The following is a 20,614-nucleotide window of genomic DNA, read 5'->3' as shown; positions in this document are numbered from 1 at the left end:
TGTTGTACCTACAGTAAGTCTTTCACAGCCCACTGACCCACTGTAGCACTTCGTATCCTGCAAATGCTGCTCCTGAATTTATTTGTCTATTTATTCAAGGAATTTACAACCTGCTCTTCATCTGCTGAGGCTGAAAAAGCAACTTATGTATCAATAAAAACAACACAATTCCTGCTCTCAGGCTTAAAAACACAACATAAAAATGGAGGTGGAGGAGAGTCAAACAAGCAAACTCAGGCGCTAAATCCATGGTGTTACAAAATCCTTATGATGGGATGGTAACCAGCTTACTCACAGTTCAAAAAAACAGGCCATGGTGGTCCCTGAGAAATAGCAAATGGCCACAATCTTTCTGAAATTGGCTGTAATGCAGCTTGAAGCTGCTGATCTTACAGGTTAGGGCCTAGTCTGCTTCTTCTCACTCCCATTTTATTTACTTGGAAAGATTTATAGACTACTTAATCACATAATTTATAGACTTAGGTGTACATAATTAAATTATGGATAAAAGAATTGTTAAAATCCACAATACAGTCCTACCTTGGTTTAAGTATGCTTCGGTTTGAGTACTTTCAGTTTAAGTACTCCGCGGACCTGTCTGGAACGGATTAATCCACTTTCCATTACTCAATGGGAAAGTTCGCTTCAGGTTAAGTTCGCTTCAGTTTAAGTACAGACTTCCAGCACCAATTGTGTACTTAAAACGAGGTACCACTGTACATAAAACCATTATCAGTAAAACACTCCATTGTCTCTCAAGACAGATGGATGCCAACAACTATTTGCTTTCTAGTGATAAATAATATTAAATTTAAAAAGTAAATGTTATGTTACCAAAGTATTTTGTTCTGCAATGCATTATGAATTACTGCTACAGAATTGTGCTGATTTAATCTGGACATTATACTTCAACAAATAGACCTGTAACCTGTCAGGATTTCAAATCAGCCAGCCTCTTCCAAGTAAACCACTTTATTCCATAGTTTCCACTCTTGAACCGTTAGGCAACATTCCTTGCCACTGAGCACATCAATCCTTACATGGCTATTTTCAGGCTACCTCTTTCCTCAAGGTTTTTTTATACACACTAAACCTACTAATACTTTCCTCTTGGATATCGGTATTGCTGTTTTAGCTATATAACAATTCAAATAGAGAGTGATATCCATTCAAGGCATATTCCGAGGAGGCCCATTAAAATGAATGGGCTTGAGCTATTTTGATCTATTTATTTCAATGAGTCTATTCTGAGAATGACTAATATTGGATATCACCTATACTGTCCATGTCATATACATCTAGTCATATAAATGTTCAAGTCCATTGTGGGAGGACATCAGTAAAGCAAAGAGATACAAAGCAGTGTAATTTGATTAAACCTTTATCCCATTAAGTTAGTTTTCTAGACTTTAACTGTAAAAATATGAAATAGAAAATAACAAACAAGAAATATAGTATAAAAAATTGAGACAAGAAACAGGAAATATGAGGCAGCTTCTGGGACAGAAATGGGAAGCGTTCAAAGCTGGAAAGCACATTCTCAGTATAGAGCTTTGGAAGAGAACCACTAAGAACAAATGTTCTTTAGGACTGTATATCATTCTTATATTTAGTAACAGCTGAAACAGCAAGAATATATGCTTCATAGAATTAACAAGATTACTTTCTGTTTCAAGGTAAATTGGTCTCTGCACTCAAAAGGAAAAGAACACTATCATAAATGCCACCAATTTAATTTATTAATGTAATGAGATTTAAACTTTCCAAATGAGCAAGATGAAATGAGTCCAAGAACAATATCTTCAGCCATTAACATGACTAAGAGCAACATCATTTCTTACAAATGTAAGACAGCCACCATATAGCTCTGGGACAATTTCAACAGAAGTGTTTCAAATAGATATATAACAAAGATATACATACACATATAGATATATAGATATAGATATATAGATAGTGTTTATGTTTATGGCAGGTTCTAAAAGTGGAGTCCAAGAATGCCAAGTAGTGCTTCTCTCAATTTTGGAAATCCTTTTTCGGTCCTAGAGCTCAATAGCCAGCAATGGAGCGTGTATTTTTTATGCAAGGTGCTGTTCATGGTAGAAAAAAAAATAAGGCTTTTAACCTAATACCGGTATTTGAAAAATTATCTAGGCTGGCTTCCCTGCTGGTTTAGGATGACTACCCCATGATTTTAAAATCCATCACGCTATGATAATAATATAAGAGATACTTTGCATATTTGAGCTATTGTACAGGAATGCCTATTCTATATGATATAAACAATCCATTTTGCCAACCTAAAACTACCTTACAAAAACAAAAGTTGAGTTTTGTTTTTCCTCAGCAGCATTTCATTTCTACAGCAAGTTCTATAGCAGAATGAAAGCTTTTTTATGAACTTTCAACATCAACAATATTACAAAACATAGAAAATGGAAACCATAAAAAGTGTCTATTGGCTCTTGCCTCAACAACCATGAGCTGTAACCAAGATCAAACTTCAGATGCCATTCGGGTTTAGTGAAGCAAGAGCTTATTGAGTCCCATTTTGGCCAACATGCTATGCTAAATTTTAGCTCAGTGCAGCATGGCAGCAGCAATGGGCAGAAACAAAGCAGTGGTGAGCACTTATCCAGGAACCTGCACATTAATGCAGTTCATGAACCCAAAGCATGGCTTAGTGCGTCACGCAGACCAGGCTAATACCGCTTCTTTGTGTGAACCAAATGTTCTGTATTGCTGTGTTGTTTTTATTAAATTTATTTTATTTTGGTGCTGTTAAGTTGTTTCAAGTTTCTACAATGGGCTAGTAAACAAGATTATAAGCATTAACACAGACTGTACTATAGGATGAGTAATTGATCACATTTCCAATTGGGAGTAACTTCAATTATCCTTTTACCACCCAAGAAAGCAAACTTGCAAACAACCCCTTTTTGCTGTAAATCAATTATAATGCCATCACTTCAGCATTTTGGAAATTACTCTTGCTGCCCCCACTATAGATGATCATGCTAGTGAGCAGCAATGTCAATCAAAACTAGTTTCCTAAGCAGAGTTTGGCATTGAAGCAGCATGGGGACTCAAGTAAGTCTAGGCCATGCCCATCTATCAAGGTGGCAGGAAGGAGGAAAAAGAAAGAGTACTATAAAGTATAAACATGGTCACACACCAGAGCAGCCCTAACCTCTTCAACAGTGGCTGAGGCCACAAGTTCCGGAGACTGTGATAAACTAGGGCTGCTATTATTATTATTATTATTATTATTATTATTATTATTATTATTATTATTACTGGTAGTTGCTTTTTTACAAAAAAATAAAGAAATCTAGAAAAATATTAAATTATCATGTGACAATTAAAAATGTCCTCACAGTACAATGATTGGAAAGCCCCAAAATTAGGAGACAAAAATGCCAAGTGCCTCAAGCAGGAGGCTTGAGAGTAGATCAGGCATCCCCAAACTGCGGCCCTCCAGATGTTTTGGCCTACAACTCCCATGATCCCTAGCTAAGAGGACCAGTGGTCAGGGATGATGGGAATTGTAGTCCAAAACATCTGGAGGGCCGAAGTTTGGGGATGCCTGGAGTAGATGGATGCTATAGGTAACAGATAGATGGAGATGAGAAAGAGGAAATTTAGTGGCCAACAGATAGAAAGCGGGGGGGGGGGGGAGAGCGAGAGCAAGGGAGAGAGCAGAATCCAGAACAGCATTAAATGAGCTAGTAAGGGAGGCAACATGCACTTGCCTTCTCTCTGTGTTCTAGGGAAAAGGATCACAAAATCCTTCTCTTCCTCTTCAATTCCCTCTCACTAGATTAAACAATACAGACCACACAAACACCCTTTCATCAAGGGAATAAGCCCCTATGGTGAAATCCTCACCCCAAACATAATTTTAAAACTTTCATTTCCTACACGTTTTGAATCTCAGTTTCAGAAGATTTTGCATGAGAACATGCATTGCTTTGGTGGCATGATCGTACCATTACAACTACAAACTAGGATTTGCCAGAGAAATATGGTATGTTCCTTTGTAGGAAGCAACTTGAACTTGTGACCTTCAATACATCACTCAACTAACACAAAAAACTATAGGTTGTCATGAAGAAGCTTGATTTCAGCCCATCACATGTAGCCATTTGGCTGATGCATCAGTTAACAACACCTAACTATAGGCTGTCTCTCCAACAATACTTTGCTATGACAAGATATTGTGAAGAATAATAGCTGTTCTGGCTGAAACACAATATCCAAATGGAATATGATTTTGTATACATTATGACATTGTCAAGAAAGCACTTTAACTCATCATTCAACATTAAAGCCATGATAGGAAAGCGTAGGAGATAGAGAAGTTTTGGAAAGCAGAATTGGAAAAACAGTAGAATTGGAAAAACTTCAGAACATGGCGACCAAAATTATTATGAGGTCGGAGCAACTCCCCTATGAGGAAACATTTAAACTTTTTGAGATTTTTAGTTTGGGGGGAAAGACATGTGTAAACTTATTCATGAAGTGGAGAAAATAAATAGATGTATGCTTTTCTCCTCATAACACTAGAAGCAAGAAACATCCAAAGAAGCTGAATGGTAGAAGATTCAGGACAGAAAAAACATGTACAAAGAACATTGTCAAACTGTGGATTTGATTCCAAAGGATGCAGTGATGTCCACCATAATGGATGGTTTTAAAGTGGGTTTAGACAAATTCATGAAGATTACAGTTATGAATAGCTACTGTACTGCCTCCAGTTTCAGAAGTAGTATAAGAACTTGAGAAGAGCCCTCTTCAGCTCCTGTTGGTTTCCACCCTCTACACACACACACACAGTTTAAAAGCTGCTCTGCAACCTTTTTTATTTTAAGCTGGAGGATGCATGGTAAAGTGGCTGCTGCGCTATCCCGCACAACAGCTGTTAAGCGTGGAGGCTGAACAACAAAAACAAAGCTCCACTGTGCCTCCGGTCTCTTTGGGGCTTCCTCCACCCTCACTGATGGCCTCATCGAACTACAATGAGGGTCTCCTCGTGAGCCACAAGGACTCTCCTGCCATTTCTGGGTTTGGATTAAATTATTTATTTTCCAGCACTGTGCATAAACATGGTCATACACAAGTCGATCGCACGTAAGTGGGCAGACAGCTGTTCATATTAACTAGCACTTTTTTCAAATTAAAAATGAGGGGGCAGATAGTCATCAGCACCTCCACACATGAGAGAAAGTTTAAGCCTTCCCACCCCATCACAATCTCGGGGGGGGGGGGGAATCTTCCCAAAAGCTCCTCCTACTGACATCAACCTAAGTTTTTGTTTTGTTTTTACTAGGATCACAACCAGAGAGGGAAAGCTTAAACTTCCTCTCCACCCACAGAGTGCTGGCAATGACTATCATTCCCTCATCCAACCTCCACATACCTGTTAATTAACCAATAACACTATTCTAATTAAGTCATTAGTGGCATGTGGCATTAAGCCCCCTGATATCCTTTTTCCATTGCTTGTCCATCTGGTAGATGGAAACTAAGTCAAGTATCCCACCACCAAACAATATTTCATTTTACGAAAGAGCAAGGAACGGCCTTGAGCAAGAGAAGGGTGCAGACATCTGGAGACTGTTCTTCCTTTGTTGTTGCTTTTCCAATCCAGTGTCCTTCAAATGTTTGGGCTACAACTCTCATCAGCCCCAACCAGCATGGTCTATAGTCAGGAATTATGAGGTCTATGGTGTAAAACATCTGGAGAGTACTAGGTTAGGGAAGCTGTGCTGCAACTTTAACTTCAACAATTCATTAAAACGCAGAAATTTTGAAGAGTTCAAACTATGTTGCTCACATTGTGTTAAGGTTAAGAGTAAATCCACTTTCAGTCCCACAAGGGTTGGGGATATACAATGTAATGAAGGAGAGTTATTTATGCCTTCCATAGCAACTGCCAGACATTCTTTAGGGAGGCCCAAATCAGATTTTGAGAACTCTCAGTCAAGACACAAGGAAAACTTTCATTTTGAAGGAATAACTACTAGTCTCTCTACTACTGTTAGCCATTAGACAGAGGAGTTTATAAGTATTTCTGTGCTATGAGAAATGTACTTCTACCAGGAAAAGTGCTTATCTGCTTTTCCCTGATAATTAGTATGAAGCAGAATCAATGGTTGTTGTTATAGAATCAAAATGTGCCAGAATTTTTTTTAATAAACTATAATAAATCATTAGACCCAAACACCACATCTGGGAATTTTGGAGAAGCATTAGGAAGAGGCAGGACTGCTAGGAACAATACAAAATCTCATTAAAATCTACTATTACACAAGAGAATCGGATTGCAGTGAATGCTTTACTAGAACTCTGCATTTTAAAGCATCTGAGTAGATACAATTTAAAGAACTGTGAGAAATACCCTAACAGAGAAATTAAAAATATTTGAAAAATGGCCAGAACAGGAACACATATAAAAAGAAGGAATCAACAAAAGTAAACAGTTCCTATCCTATTTTTAGAATAATATTTCCACAAATTCACAAAAGCCTGTCAGGGAAAAAAAAGTGGGGGTCTCTTCAAAACACACCTGAAAGTCATGCCTGATGAATCTGCTGGAAGAGTGTTCCACAGCATAGGACAGGTAACACTAAATGCCCAGCTTCTGGTTGAGGTCAATCAAGGCTTTCACAGGGAGACAACTAACACTCCTGCAGGTGATCTCATTGATTGACAAGGGCTCAGGCTGTCCTGAAAGTCCCCTTGTCCCGAGTTGTTCTGGGCTTTGAGTATCAGCAAAAGAGCCTTGAAACTGGTTTGGTTAAACAGTACAAAGGATACATTCTGGTGTCACATGGACAACTGAGATCTCTCTGTACATATGCATGTGTATATGTATAAATTAGATATAGATATAGCACATGTTAAAAGGGCAGATGGAAGACAAACGTTTGCTGCTGTCTAGTGAGGTAGCCATATTCATGTTACAGAAGGTGGCCCCATTCTATCCCAGCCCTCTTAACTACCACTCATTTCATAATACAGAATAAATACTACTGACCTTAGAGGCCTGTTGTAAAGATTACCAAGATAAGATACATTAAGTCTGCAGTTTATGCATTCAGCTTTACCCAAGTGGCAATAAACAAATAAAAAAACAAAAAGGAAGTGGAATTCCAAGGAAATGACTTTGGAAATCCCACCTGCCATTGAACCCAATGTGTTATGATTATACGTAACTTTGGCTTTAAAGGTGATCCCCAGAACATAACCCCTCTGTAAGTTGAGGACTTACTGTATGTGAAGTACTCTGAAAACCTGAACTGCACTATATGAAATAAATGCCAAATATCATCACTGACTTGGAAGACAATTTTTCCAGTGGTCTGTTTTCTCAGTTAACCATGTCTCCTCGCAGTTCCCATATGGCTGAATAGAGACAATATTTCCTTTAACACATGTCTGATAATTTAAATGTTTAATCATTCCTCAGAGAAACTTACATAAATTAGGTTTGACTGCAAATTAGATATAAACAGAACAGAATAGGCCAGGGGTCCCCAGACTACGGCCCGGGGGCCGGATGTGGCCCAACTGGCCTGCCAATCCGGCCCGCGACGACCCCCGTCGCCCGCTGCCGCCGCCCACTCTTATGGCGCACAGCGCGGCAGCGTTCTTCCGGGTCGGGAAAAAAGCGCCGAAAATCCTTTGTGCGCATGCGTATGCGCCTCTCCCGACCCGGAAGAGGTCATTTCTGGCGCACTTCCGGGTTGGGGGAGGCCCATACGCATGAGCACAACAGATTTTTGGCGCTTTTTCTACCCTGGAAGCGTGCCGCCACACCAGTAAGCGCCCGTGCGCATGTGCACGGGCGCGCACTCCCCCGCCCGCCGGCCCGCACAGGCGCGCGCTCCCCCGTCCTCCGGGGACCCCTGGAATAGGCTATTCAAAATCAAAGCTATACACAATGAGATCAAAGGACCAGGGCACTGAGTTTAGAGTCGAAACATGGTATACACCATCCAGCTACACATACACAATCTCAACTCATTTTAAATATGATGAGGAACTTTGCAGAAAATATTATGCATCATACAAAAGACTAATACTCAAAGATTTAGGATCTCAAGGCTGTTGAACATTTACATGACAATCAAGGATCGCCATATCCATTGAGTGGGCTGAAAAATGTCAATGAGAGAGGGAGAGCAGTCAAAGGCAAGTTATATCAGGAATGAAGTACCAACTTAAGTCAGAGGGCAAATTCTCTGAAGACATTAGCTGGGCGACTTAAGCTAATAGGTACATATTTTACAGTGGTACCTCGACTTACGAAGACGATCCGTTCCGCGGCCGTCTTCATAAGTCGAGATTTTCGGATGTCGAAGCGCCGCTTCGGTGCATGCGTGAAGCATGATTTCGCGCTTCTGCGCAGAACGCATGCGCCGGGCGTGCACAGAGAAAAGTCTTCCGGGGGTTGTCGACTTCGGAAGTCGAAACCTTCGGAAGTCGAAACCTTCGGTTGTCAAGATATGACTGTATTTACATATATTGTGCAGTGTGTTTAGTATAGTGTGTGAACATATGACACCACTGTGATGATGTCATTAGCATTTATTAACCATGAATATAGTATGGCAGTCCTTAGTAAATTTTGGAGATTGTAGCAAACAGAAATCTGAACAGACATCAGTAAAATGTCTATTAACTGTATCCTTCAAAAAAATTAAGAAGGCACATTGATACTGTAGCTTCATCAGAGAAACAAAATATAGGTGCTCTTTTATCTTATAAGACAGCTTGTTTCTCAACAAACCCTTTATCAAAATGTGACAAATTCCCTTTCAACAGCAGAGCTTTCTAGTGATTATCTAGCAATACTGTAATCCCAAACCAATGTTACCCAGCTAGAGTAACTAAAGCACACTCCCCCACGCCACACCAAGTTAAAAACTAAATACATGTTTCTCTTACACCTCAAAAATAACAATACCTTTATTGTCATTGTACAACCTGTGTACAATGAAATTAAACAAGCCTCCCCCCCCCTCCAAAAAAAAACACCACTCAATCTCTTATCGAACAATACACCACCTCACAAGTGACCGGTAAAAGGAGTTCACCAGTTTTTCCCACAAACACATTTAAAAGGCCATTGATTGTATAATCAGCCCAAAACCTGGTTACTGAGGAATTGTTAGAAGGAATAAAAAGCTACATTTAGCAAAACAGTAAATATAAACTATGTATCTTATGAAAATGAACAGCCTGAAAGCATAAACCAATTCAATTAATCAATCAAACATTTTAACGCTGGATAAGTGAATCAATACATTTTTGTAACAATTAAGTATTTGATTCATGGGAACTCTAAAAATAAAAAAATCAATTATGAAATGAAAGTCAAATTGTATAATAAAGGTTAACATGAAACAATTCTGCTTTCAATATCATAGAGAACTTATGATGTCCCACTATTGATGGAATAAAAAATCATGTTACCATGAATGAAATCTAATGGCGTTCATGTGCAAGTAGTACATACTTTCACACAACGGGGTTTCACTGTCTTTTCCTCTCCTTCACAGATACGGCCCCCAAAATCTGGAAGGCGGGGCGGGGGGAACCACCCTTCACAGTAAATTTAGTGAGAGGCGGTTCAGTATGCAAACAGAACACCATTCACACAACATTGGAGGTACAAAGTTTTAACTGTGGAATGCTCTCTCCAGGGAGGCTCACCTTGCACCTTACATATCCTTACATATCCTTACTTAGCCCAGGCATCCCCAAACTTCAGCCCTCCAGATGTTTTGGACTACAATTTCCCATCATCCTTGACCACTGGTCCTCTTAGCTAGGGATCATGGGAGTTGTAGGCTAAAACATCTGGAGGGCTGCACTTTGGGGGTGCCTGCCTTAGACATCAAGTGAAAACATTCCTCTTCTCCCAGGCCCTTGGCTAATTAACCAACATAAAGGTAAAGGGACCCTTGACCATTAGGACCAGTCGTGACCGACTCTGGGGTTGCGGCGCTCATCTCGCGTTATTGGCCAAGGGAGCCAGCGTACAGCTTCCCGGTCATGTGGCCAGCATGACAAAGCCGCTTCTGGCGAACCAGAGCAGCACACAGAAATGCCGTTTACCTTCCCACTGCAGCGGTACCTATTTATCTACTTGCACTTTGACATGCTTTCGAACGGCTAGGTTGGCAGGAGCTGGGACCAAGCAATGGGAGCTCATCCTGTTCCGGGGATTTGAACCGCTGACCTTCTGATCGGCAAGCCCTAGGCTCTGTGGTTTAACCCACAGTGCCGCAGCCCTTCAAACTGGGGGCAGGGAGGGTGTCACCTTCCCAAACCCAGGTAAGTGAGCCACTGGACTTTGGGAAGGAGGCTTAAGGGTTCTGACAGGGCCCTAGAGCCCTCCTACCTACTTCCCAAAGCCTAGTTAGCACTTTAGCAGTCCTGGGAAGGAGGTGGGAGGAATCTAGGACCCTGCCAGCGCCTAGAGCCTTGCTTAGCCATCTTTGGGAAAACAGCAGAACTGGGAGGGGATCAAAATTTGACTTCACTTCCCTCCTCTCTCTGTGCAGCAAGGCAGTGTGAGACCCGCACCCTGTGGCCCACTAGGCATGAAAAGCTGGACTGCTCTGGGCTAAGTATTCAGTATCAAGTTACCTGTCCTTTGTAGCCCATACATAGGATCCAGTCTTATATTCTGTGCCAAATACTGCACGATAACATAGAATTATAGAATTTTAGGGTTGGGAGGTACCCTGAGGGTCATCTAGTCCAACCCCCTGCAATGCAGGAATTAAAATTATCACAACATATGACCACGTGATTTAGGCCCTAGTCCAAAAAGCTGAGTTCCACCCACACACTGCAGGGTGCATAAGCCTTTCATTTCTAAGGCAGCCACCAATTCTGCCAGACAAGGCAACAACAAAACTTGTAGTGAGTTCAGAAATGCCCTCAAACAGGACAATGAACAGCTTCAATAAACACACAGGGAAACAAACCTCAGTGTGTGCATTAAACTATTTGCATGCCTCAAGGGCCTTTCTGGATCACATCCTTGAAGTCAATTTATATCTTGATCACTAGTAAAAGTAATTTACATAATAAACAGAGCCACTGACAAGTGTTGATCTGATCCTGCAGAGAGCCTGTAGCAGTTAACCAAACTTCAAGGGGGGGGGGGGAGACAACAAACTACCAGGAAAATGGCTCTTCTTGAAACTGGAGCATATGAATGCAAACTACCAAGCAATCTGACAAGTGCAGCCCTTGTACTGGGGAACAACAGGCCACATCCTGCAAAGTATTTGTCCATGGTCAGGTCATCCGCTAACCGCTGTGTGGCTTCGATCCTAATAACCGCTCACCTAGTTTCACCCATTGAGAAGGTTTGGTCATTTTTTAAAATAAAAAACAACAGCTTGCCATGCCACATGACAATCCTTTGCAATATAGCATAGGGGTCTACTACTCAAAGGAAAGCAGCAAGACATTCCATTGGGCTGATCCACACCTCTGAGTGTACCTAAAGCAGTTCTAGTTTAGATACTAATTTTTATCTGTAAGCACAGAAGAATGGGCCTGTGTTTCTGGTGCTCTGAGAGATATCTGGATCAGGCTGACTCTTCAGATCTACTAAATTTGATATATGTATGCATAGGGAAGTTAGTTTTATTATGTATCAACTTGTAGACTGGGAAGAGAGTGCAAAATTACAAAAGTAAAACCATATATATGGTTTGCATATATCAATCGTGTTCTTCAATTACTTCACAATTGCACATTATACTGAAACACCATAGGTCACAAAACTGGAAAATACTGCTGTAATTTGAGCAGAAACATACTTATTTTATAAATGCAGGAGCACTGGTGTGGGAAGAAGTTAAGCAATTCTTATTCAAACAAGAAACTGTTTCTGAACATCCAGCACTTTTAGAGCAACTCCAAGCTGCAGTCACAAACATCCATTAGAGTGTTCCACAATTCAGAGCAAGCAAGTGGTTGTCAGTGCAGCCAGTAAATCACCTGATCCTATTACAAAATCAATTACTGCAGCACATTTCTATTGCTACACAACCTGATGATGGCAAAATGATATTGGATAGCTGCTGCAAGGTCAAAAAAAAAACTAAAAACATTGTAAAATGTGTCTTATTTTAGGTCCACATTGCATCTATTTTAAAGGAAATGTTTTTAATAAATCTGTATAGTTACCTTCTTTGGCTGATTGGGACATTCGATGGATAGTCTCTGCAACTGGTCTGATGTATGGCTGCAAGATAGGAGATCGGAACAGCAGGTCGAACGGCCCAGCCTCTTCATTAAAGAAGAAATAATGCTGCAGCCACAGCCACACATTGACTTGCTCATCAGATGAGTTTATTCCTTAAGAAATCAGTACTGGTACTGGCCCACACACAATCAAAATTGGCCGACCGCCTCATTCTGCAGCTCCCTGGCAAAAATTAATACTGATAAAAATAAAGCAATGGTGTTTCTCCAAAGCTAATGCTAGTAGTCACTGTATTTTATTGCCAAGCAAAGCTCGCAATCTTAAAGTGCCTCTTTCCAGCTACACTTTCGCAAGACAAGCTGCTTTGATGCTCTCCACTGTTTTGCAAGGAAGCCATGAACTTAAAGAAACAGACACTGCACACTGACTACAGTTTGTTTTTCTGTAGCACTTCAGGTCTGCTTTGATATCCTCTATCCAACCTGTTCCCACTTTGAACACGCAGTCTCCAACAGCCAACAGAAAATAGCCACACCCCTCTGTGTTCCCATGATCACTATTCAAGATCCGCTCAATATCTGAAAAAGTACTGTTGCTGCATTGCTGAGAGTAACAACAGTGTAGAGATTACTGGCTGGAATCTGATTTGCCAATCAGACTCTAATGTTCAGGATACCTGCCAATTCCACTTAGATTAATGTATTTTCTTTACTGCCAAACTTTGCCATTTTCCCTATATTAAATATACGCCCCACTTCAGCCTAACAAACTTAAAAGCAAAGTGCAGAAAGCTGTCTTATGAAAATACAACTCTGGAGAAAAGGCTAACACCATTACAAACTTATATATACCAACCAAACAACTAACTGGGGCAAATTTCAGCTTAAAAAAGAGCCAAAGCAATGGAAAACATAACAGGCAAAGGGTTTTAGTAAAGGAAACATGGAATTAACTTATTGGATAGCTACCGATACCTCAGAGGGGAAAAGTTAGCAAATTGATTCAGACAAGTGGGGGTTGGGGGGGGAGGAATCATCTGCCTTTTCTTTGTCTCCCAAAGTTAATGTACCAATATTTAAATAGAAAAACTTTTCCTCAATAGCATTGCTGTATTTCTAATTTCCCTTGTTTAATTGATCCTCAATGTAAAAAACAAAACAAATATAAAATATAAAAGCTTGCAGATGCTTCCAAAGCAGTACTAATTGCAAGTGCTATATATCAGTAGATGATGTGCTGGTCTTTTTCAGCTATTAAAAGCAGTGCATTTATCTGTCTTACTGCAGCATGCACTAGAGTATTTGAAAAGAGAGAGAGCTCACGTTAACACAGATGCTCAACCTGATTACAGGATAATCTGCCTTGAAATAATTGTCACTTACATTGATAGAGCTATCAGCAGTTGTCTATAAAATCCCTTTTATCAAATGGTTAAGAAAAAGCAAGTGGCATGACAGCAGCTTAAGCGCACACATTTAAGCAAAACTTCTTGTTTTTGCTCTGCATCAAAAGCTATATTTGCTCTGTCTCCTCCCCTCTTCCTCCAGCCCTGGTTTACAGCTATATTGAGACAGTACTGCCTCTTCCTTCAACCTTGTTCTGCCCTTTCGATATTCACATTTCTATTAAATCATTTTCCAGTAATATTAAAATTCAAGCAACCAATGCAAATTGAATAAAAAGCCTTTGTGGAGAAAGACTCTGCATGCAAACAAGCAAATAATGCAGTAACCTTTTACTCGCCTGCTGGAGGTACTGTCTGCTGCATAGAATTTTAAATCCTCATCTGCAGATGCAATTGAGCTGGTATTGCCAAGGACTTTGCTCTTCCTGCGCTGATTCTACACAGCTATTCATCAGGGAAAAAACATTATAGGGAAAATGTAAAGCAATATCAGGTGAAATCAGTCAGACGGCCTGAAATGAGCCAACTTCTAAAAATCAGCTGCCGTCTTGCCTAGTCACATTTCTGAGCTCATAAAGGAAGTGTTATTGCTGATGTATGTTTGCTTGCCACCAATATGCAAGATAGGGAATCACAGGAAGCTAATGAAAAAAATTAATATATACAGTATTAGAGTGCACCGAGCAACCTTAGCCTAATAATTTCCCAGTTTCTTTCCTAGTATAAAATTGCATCTCAAGATGAAACATCTCATAGAACCAAATGAGACTTCCTGTCCTCCTTCTGCTCCCCTTCCATCTCCCTTTCAATGAATCTCAAGAGGCAGAGTTCTAAAAAAGATGATTACAGCTATGCCATACTGTTGTGCCAAGCAAAGAAATAGCCATCTTTTACCAAGTTTTTATATAGACTGCTCATTTAAAGAAGCATCATCACAATTACCACTACTGCCCCATCAGTATAGCTTGTTTCCCCTCACCCACAGAGTGGAAGATATCTGAAGTCCATACAGGGTGGGTTCATAAAGGACTAATTTGTTTTTGACCAGAGAAGACTAAAGCAGTTCTATGTTTTTGGATCTCAGAGCTGCTGCTGTTGCCTTGGGATTGGTTTGGGTCTGTTTGTGTGCCCACCTGATCATCCTGCATATTTTTTAAGTTATTACAGAAACATTTACGGTAAGAGTCAGAATCCTCTCCCTTCCAAGGAAACTGACCTGGAAATTACCCCTTACTCAAAGTAGTGAGCAGCATAGAACAATGCTCTCATTTTGAACACAATAGATCTAATTTAAGCTTTATTTTTCTTATAGTAGGAAATTTGATATAGTCAAACAAAGAAACAGCTTTTGATTATAATTAGTTAAAGGCGGGTATAATCATTTCAAATTAACGTGATATGAAATGCATAGATAATTCAGGGAAACTTGTACTGCCTTTAACAGGAATGAAACACTAGCAGTAAAGGTTGTTATTCATTATTTATGTGCTCCCCCACTCATCTCATGTCAGTTTCCTTAATGTACTATTGATTCTCAGGATGCATAAAGATGGAGCCAGTGACAGACCACATATAGGGCAATCATCCAGTAAGTAAACAAAGTGACTGTTTAGGTAGATATAATCATGGAAGAATTCCAATATACAGAATAACTTCAATGACACATGCTGATTTATCTATAATACCTAGCTAGATATTTCAAGAAAGCATCTTAATTTGAACAAAGTTCTAAACAATAATTCAGTTTTTTGAAAGGCCATTTACACATACTGGATGCATTCACATGATTGGATCCTGACTTAACGTAAAGGTAAGTTAAAGGACCCCTGGATGGTTAAGTCCACGCAAAGGTGACTGTGGGTTTGCGGCGCTCATCTCGTTTTTCAGGCAGAGGGAGCCAGTGTTTGCCCACAGAGAGCTTTCCAGGTCATGTGGCCAGCTACTGGCATATGGAGGGCCGTGATGAGTGCCAGAGTGCATGGAAACACCATTTAGCTTCCTGCTGCAGCAGTACCTATTTATCTACTTGCACTGGTATGCTTTCAAACTGTGAGGTTGGCAGAAGCTGGGACACAGCAACAAGAGCTCACTCAATCGCATGGATTCAAACTGCCAACTTTCCAATTAGCTAGCCCAAGCAGCTCACTGGTTTAGACCAGGCATCCCCAAATTTTGGCCCTCCAGATGTTTTGGACTACAATTCCCATCTTCCCCATCCACTGGTCCTGTTAGCTAGGGATTATGGGAGTTGTAGGCCAAAACATCTGGAGGGCCGCAGTTTGGGGATGCCTGGTTTAGACCACAGCGCCACCTGTGTCTCTTACTAAGTCAGGATATGCATGAACTGCACATGAAGACCCTTTGCTGTTGCTTCACTCTTCCCTGCACAAAAAGCAAAACAAACCAGGAAACCACAGATAACCATAGCTCCTTATCATATGAGAACTGGAAACTATGGAAAAGCTGGAAGGCAACTTGAAATAGGCTCCTGAATCCTGGCTTGTTTTAGATACTATAACATTATGGATGGCAATAGCAACTTTCTTTCCAATAGGCTCCTATGAGGTGGTGTGGGAGAACAGCAACATTAATTTAATTCTCATTTCTACAATATGAAAGATCTCTTAGATATGCCTTTTCCAAAAGAAAACAGAGCAATACATTTGGCACCAGCTTGGCTGCAGGAGTTGCCAGAAGGAGGTGTGCAAGGTGCTATCCAACTGCCAGGGACTCCACTTGATTTGTGTAGGGTTTACTCAGGCTTAGCCTTTTCTTCTCCCAAAGATATCCTGCAAGGTAGTGGAGGTTTAGGACCAGAATTTTCCTTCTCCTAGATGGGCTACCTTCCCAGGTGGATGAGCCCCATCTACCCTGGATTTCCCTCTACAGCACCTGCAGAGACCACCTTCTTTAAAGCCCTAAACGGCCTCGGTCCAGTATACCTGAAGGAGCGTCTCCACCTCCTTCATTCAGCCCGGACACTGAGATCCAGCGCCAAGGGCCTTCTGGCGGTTCCCTCGCTGCGAGAAGCCAAGTTACAGGGAACCAGGCAGAGGGCCTTCTCGGTAGTGGCACCCGCCCTGTGGAACGCCCTCCCACAAGAGGTCAAAGAGAAAAACAACTACCAGACTTTTAGAGGACATCTGAAGTCAGCCCTGTTTAGGGAAGCTTTTAATGTTTAATAAATTATTGTATTTTAATATTTCTTTTGGAAGCCGCCCAGAGTGGCTGGGGAAACCCAGCCAGATGGGTGGGGTATAAATAATAAATTATTATTATTGACTGTTAGATCCACTACTGGTCTCGTCCACTCAACCCACCAGGGCCTGTCTTGTGAGGAGTTGCACGTTAATCTGAATTTAAGATACGGTTTACCTGTGTAGATCACGGCATAAGTATAAGATTGACATAACTAATATGACATGATGAACTCCATGGTAACCTGACACAAGCCTTACTCCAGCATCCTGAAAGGGATCCAGGATTATCCTAAATTCACACACATCTGACTTGAAGATTAACACATGCAAATATAGGATTGCTAAATACAAAATACTCAGCTCCTCAGTGGGATCCATCCACACAATGGTAAGGTGATTTAAAGGCAAATCACAGACAGAGATGCCTAGGTTCAGATAACTGCTCACTATCAGAAGTCTAGGTAGCTGTGTTGGTGTGACGCAGTAGAAATATATTTTAAAAATTAAAAAAATGTCCAGTAGCACCTTAGAGACCAACTAAGTTTGTTCTTGGTATGAGCTTTCGTGTGCATGCAAACTTCTTCATATGTCTTTCACTCTTTTGTTAAGCAAACAGGAACAGGATCACCAAAGATGAGCAAGGTGAAAAATAGGCAGGAAAATCTGGAAGGCATTATGCAAATTGTAGGAATCGCTCATTTCACAGCCCCCTCACCTCTCCACTGGCATGCCTTGGCAAAAAGAGCCCTCCTCTTCAGAGAGGGGGGAATTTGCGGGCGGTACCCGCTCTACGCAGTGAGCAGGGGGCGGGTCCCGCCCCCCTGCTCCACCTTTACCTGCCGCGCTCAGGGCTGGCCAATAGGGCCAGCTGGGGGGGCGGAGCTAACAGGTCTTTAAATTAGCGTGGCAGGCTCCAGATCGCCCCTTTTTGCCCCTGCACCACATCGGATCTTCTCATCGGATCTTCTCCTTCGGCATCCCGACGGATCTTGTGAGAGCAAGGAGCAGCTGCTGTAGGGTATCGTATGTTTGCGGGGTTTGCATCTCTGCTTGGTGTTTCATTTAGCCCTTTGTATTTCTCTCTGCCTCTGAAAAAACCCCTCCTTTAATACCACGTGTCACTGTGTCTTTATTTATTGCGGGGGGCGGGTCCTCGAACCGCAAGAGCCCTCCTCTTCAGAGAGGGGGGAATTTGCGCGCGGGACCCGCTCTACGCAGTGAGCAGGGGGCGGGTCCCGCCCCCCTGCTCCACCTTTACCTGCCGCGCTCAGGGCTGGTAATATCAACAACCTCAGATATGCAGATGACACAACCTTGATGGCAGAAAGCGAGGAGGAATTAAAGAACCTTTTAATGAGGGTGAAAGAGGAGAGCGCAAAATACGGTCTAAAGCTCAACATCAAAAAAACCAAGATCATGGCCACTGGTCCCATCACCTCCTGGCAAATAGAAGGCGAAGAAATGGAGGCAGTGAGAGATTTTACTTTCTTGGGCTCCTTGATCACTGCAGATGGTGACAGCAGTCACGAAATTAAAAGACGCCTGCTTCTTGGGAGAAAAGCAATGACAAACCTAGACAGCATCTTAAAAAGCAGAGACATCACCTTGCCGACAAAGGTCCGTATAGTTAAAGCTATGGTTTTCCCAGTAGTGATGTATGGAAGTGAGAGCTGACCACCGAAGAATTGATGCTTTTGAATTATGGTGCTGGAGGAGACTCTTGAGAGTCCCATGGACTGCAAGAAGATCAAACCTATCCATTCTGAAGGAAATCAGCCCTGAGTGCTCCCTGGAAGGACAGATCGTGAAGCTGAGGCTCCAATACTTTGGCCACCTCATGAGAAGAGAAGAATCCTTGGAAAAGACCCTGATGTTGGGAAAGATTGAGGGCACTAGGAGAAGGGGACGACAGAGGACAAGATGGTTGGACAGTGTTCTCGAAGTTACGAACATGAGTTTGACCAAACTGCGGGAGGCAGTGGAAGACAGGAGTGCCTGGCGTGCTATGGTCCATGGGGTCACGAGAGTCGGACACGACTAAACGACTAAACAACAACAGGGGGGCGGAGCTAACAGGTCTTTAAATTAGCGCGGCAGGCTCCAGATCGCCCCTTTTTGCCCCTGCACCACATCGGATCTCCCACCCACCCGCCCTTTAGGTCGTCCCTTAGTCAGGTTCATTTTGACCTTGCTATGGACTTCGGTTGGTCGCCTTTGGTGGCCCAAAGGGTCCGGGTAGGAGTTTTTTCTCCAATTGGCTAATTGGCACCGGCCTCTTGGTTTTTTCGCCTACCTCGTAGCAATTCGTCACAACTTCTTCGGTATTTGGCGGTAGGCATTGGAATATGGAGTTGTCTGGTGTGTTCGAGGACTGGTTGTGGCCATCATCCAACCCTCCTCTTATAGGGGTATCCCCTTAAAGGGATCCGGCGGTCGTGGATCCCGACGCCCTGCTGGTGGCTAGGGCCATGGCACGACCCCGGTGGCACCAGGGTGAGCTTTCAGTTGTATTTGCATCAACAGGCTCCTCCCTTGGGGTGTTAACCTGATATGACCCCCCCCCCCCCGCCGAGCGGGGTGGAGTCACGCTTGCTAGCGAGTCCAATGCCTAAGCCAATACCTCTCACTTGCTTTAACCAATAAAGTTGTGGCCTTATTCTACCCATCAACCTTAATACCACGTGTCACTGTGTCTTTATTTATTGCAGGGGGCGGGTCCTCGAACCGCAATGTGTTATTAAAAACTATTAGATTCAAAGGCTAGTGAGCTCTCACAGTTCCAACAGGACAGAACTTATACAGCATTCTCTGGGACACTGCACACTTCTGCTTTCTCTCAACAACAGGTATACTTTCCTCTCCCACCCCCTTCTAGTGTGGGTTTATGACAAAATTGTCATGCCAATGCTCCTGTAGGCCTTTAGAATAGTTAGGGAATCTTTTACTCTTTAATTGAGGTGTGTGTGTGTGTATTGTAATTTGCTACCTGCTTAGACTATACCTTTGCTGTCTAAAGCAGCATTTTTTATATTCTGTTACTCCTATGACATATAATAAACCAAAAAAAATTTCTTTGTGTGAGAGCTTCTTGTGGGCATAAGATTGAGGGTTAACACATATCCATAACAAGTGCATGTCATCACTCCAGCACAAGATCCTAAACCTCTCAGCATTGTGTATATGAACACGAGTGCTGGCTCTGTGCGTGTGAGTACACACTTGTAACAGTCTTTGCATGCAAGAGAAGTCCCTAACTCACTGATCTTCATGGTCTCCAATGGCAATGATGACACTGTCTCAAGTAGTTACTGGTCCAACACATAGGGCAGGCAGGGCATACTCTGGATCTGGTCTTTGCTCCAAGTGGCATATGAAGGCCTGAATATAGATGGAAGTTTGTATGACCCCATTGCCATGGCCAGGCTACTTCCTGGTGAGATCTGAACTGATTGTATGAGGTGCCACAACTTGTGATAGAATGCATAAGGCCACAAACACAATCACTTCTTAGTGCCCTCTCTGCTGTAGTGGAGCCCAGTCTAAGCCTTTGCATCCTTGAACTCCAGGTAATGAAGCAGGTTGGACAATGGCTAGAGTGCAGGTGATATAAAGGTAAAAGGTAAGGAAAAGGACCCCTGGATGGTTAAGTCCAGTCAAAGGCGACTATGGGGTGCGCCGCTCATTTCGCTTCAGGCCAAGGGAGCCGGTGTTTTTTCACAGACAGCTTTCTGAGTTATGTGGCCAGCATGACTAAACCACTTCTGGAGCAAC

General features: G+C 42.1%; 1 protein-coding gene across 2 annotated transcripts in view; it reads right to left on the bottom strand.

Annotated features, from left to right (window-relative positions):
* The window catches only part of FBXW7 (F-box and WD repeat domain containing 7), a 117,262-nt gene that overhangs the window by 81,612 nt on the left and 15,036 nt on the right, over positions 1-20,614 (bottom strand). Inside the window, exon 1 of one of the 2 annotated variants that reach the window (XM_060278658.2) lies at positions 12,220-12,433. The exons of the other annotated variant lie outside the window; for it this stretch is intronic. Within the exon in view, the coding sequence (XP_060134641.1) occupies positions 12,220-12,375 (156 nt within the window). The 5' untranslated portion in view covers positions 12,376-12,433. Of the gene's footprint in view, positions 1-12,219; positions 12,434-20,614 lie in introns of those variants that run through there. 2 annotated transcript variants of the gene reach the window in all.

This window comes from Zootoca vivipara, chromosome Z1, assembly GCF_965207765.1.
Source record: "Zootoca vivipara chromosome Z1, rZooViv2.hap1.1, whole genome shotgun sequence".
NCBI classification, from domain to species: Eukaryota; Metazoa; Chordata; class Lepidosauria; order Squamata; family Lacertidae; genus Zootoca; species Zootoca vivipara.
The sequence above is the reverse complement of the archived record's forward strand: the minus strand, read 5'-3'. Positions and strand labels throughout refer to the sequence as shown.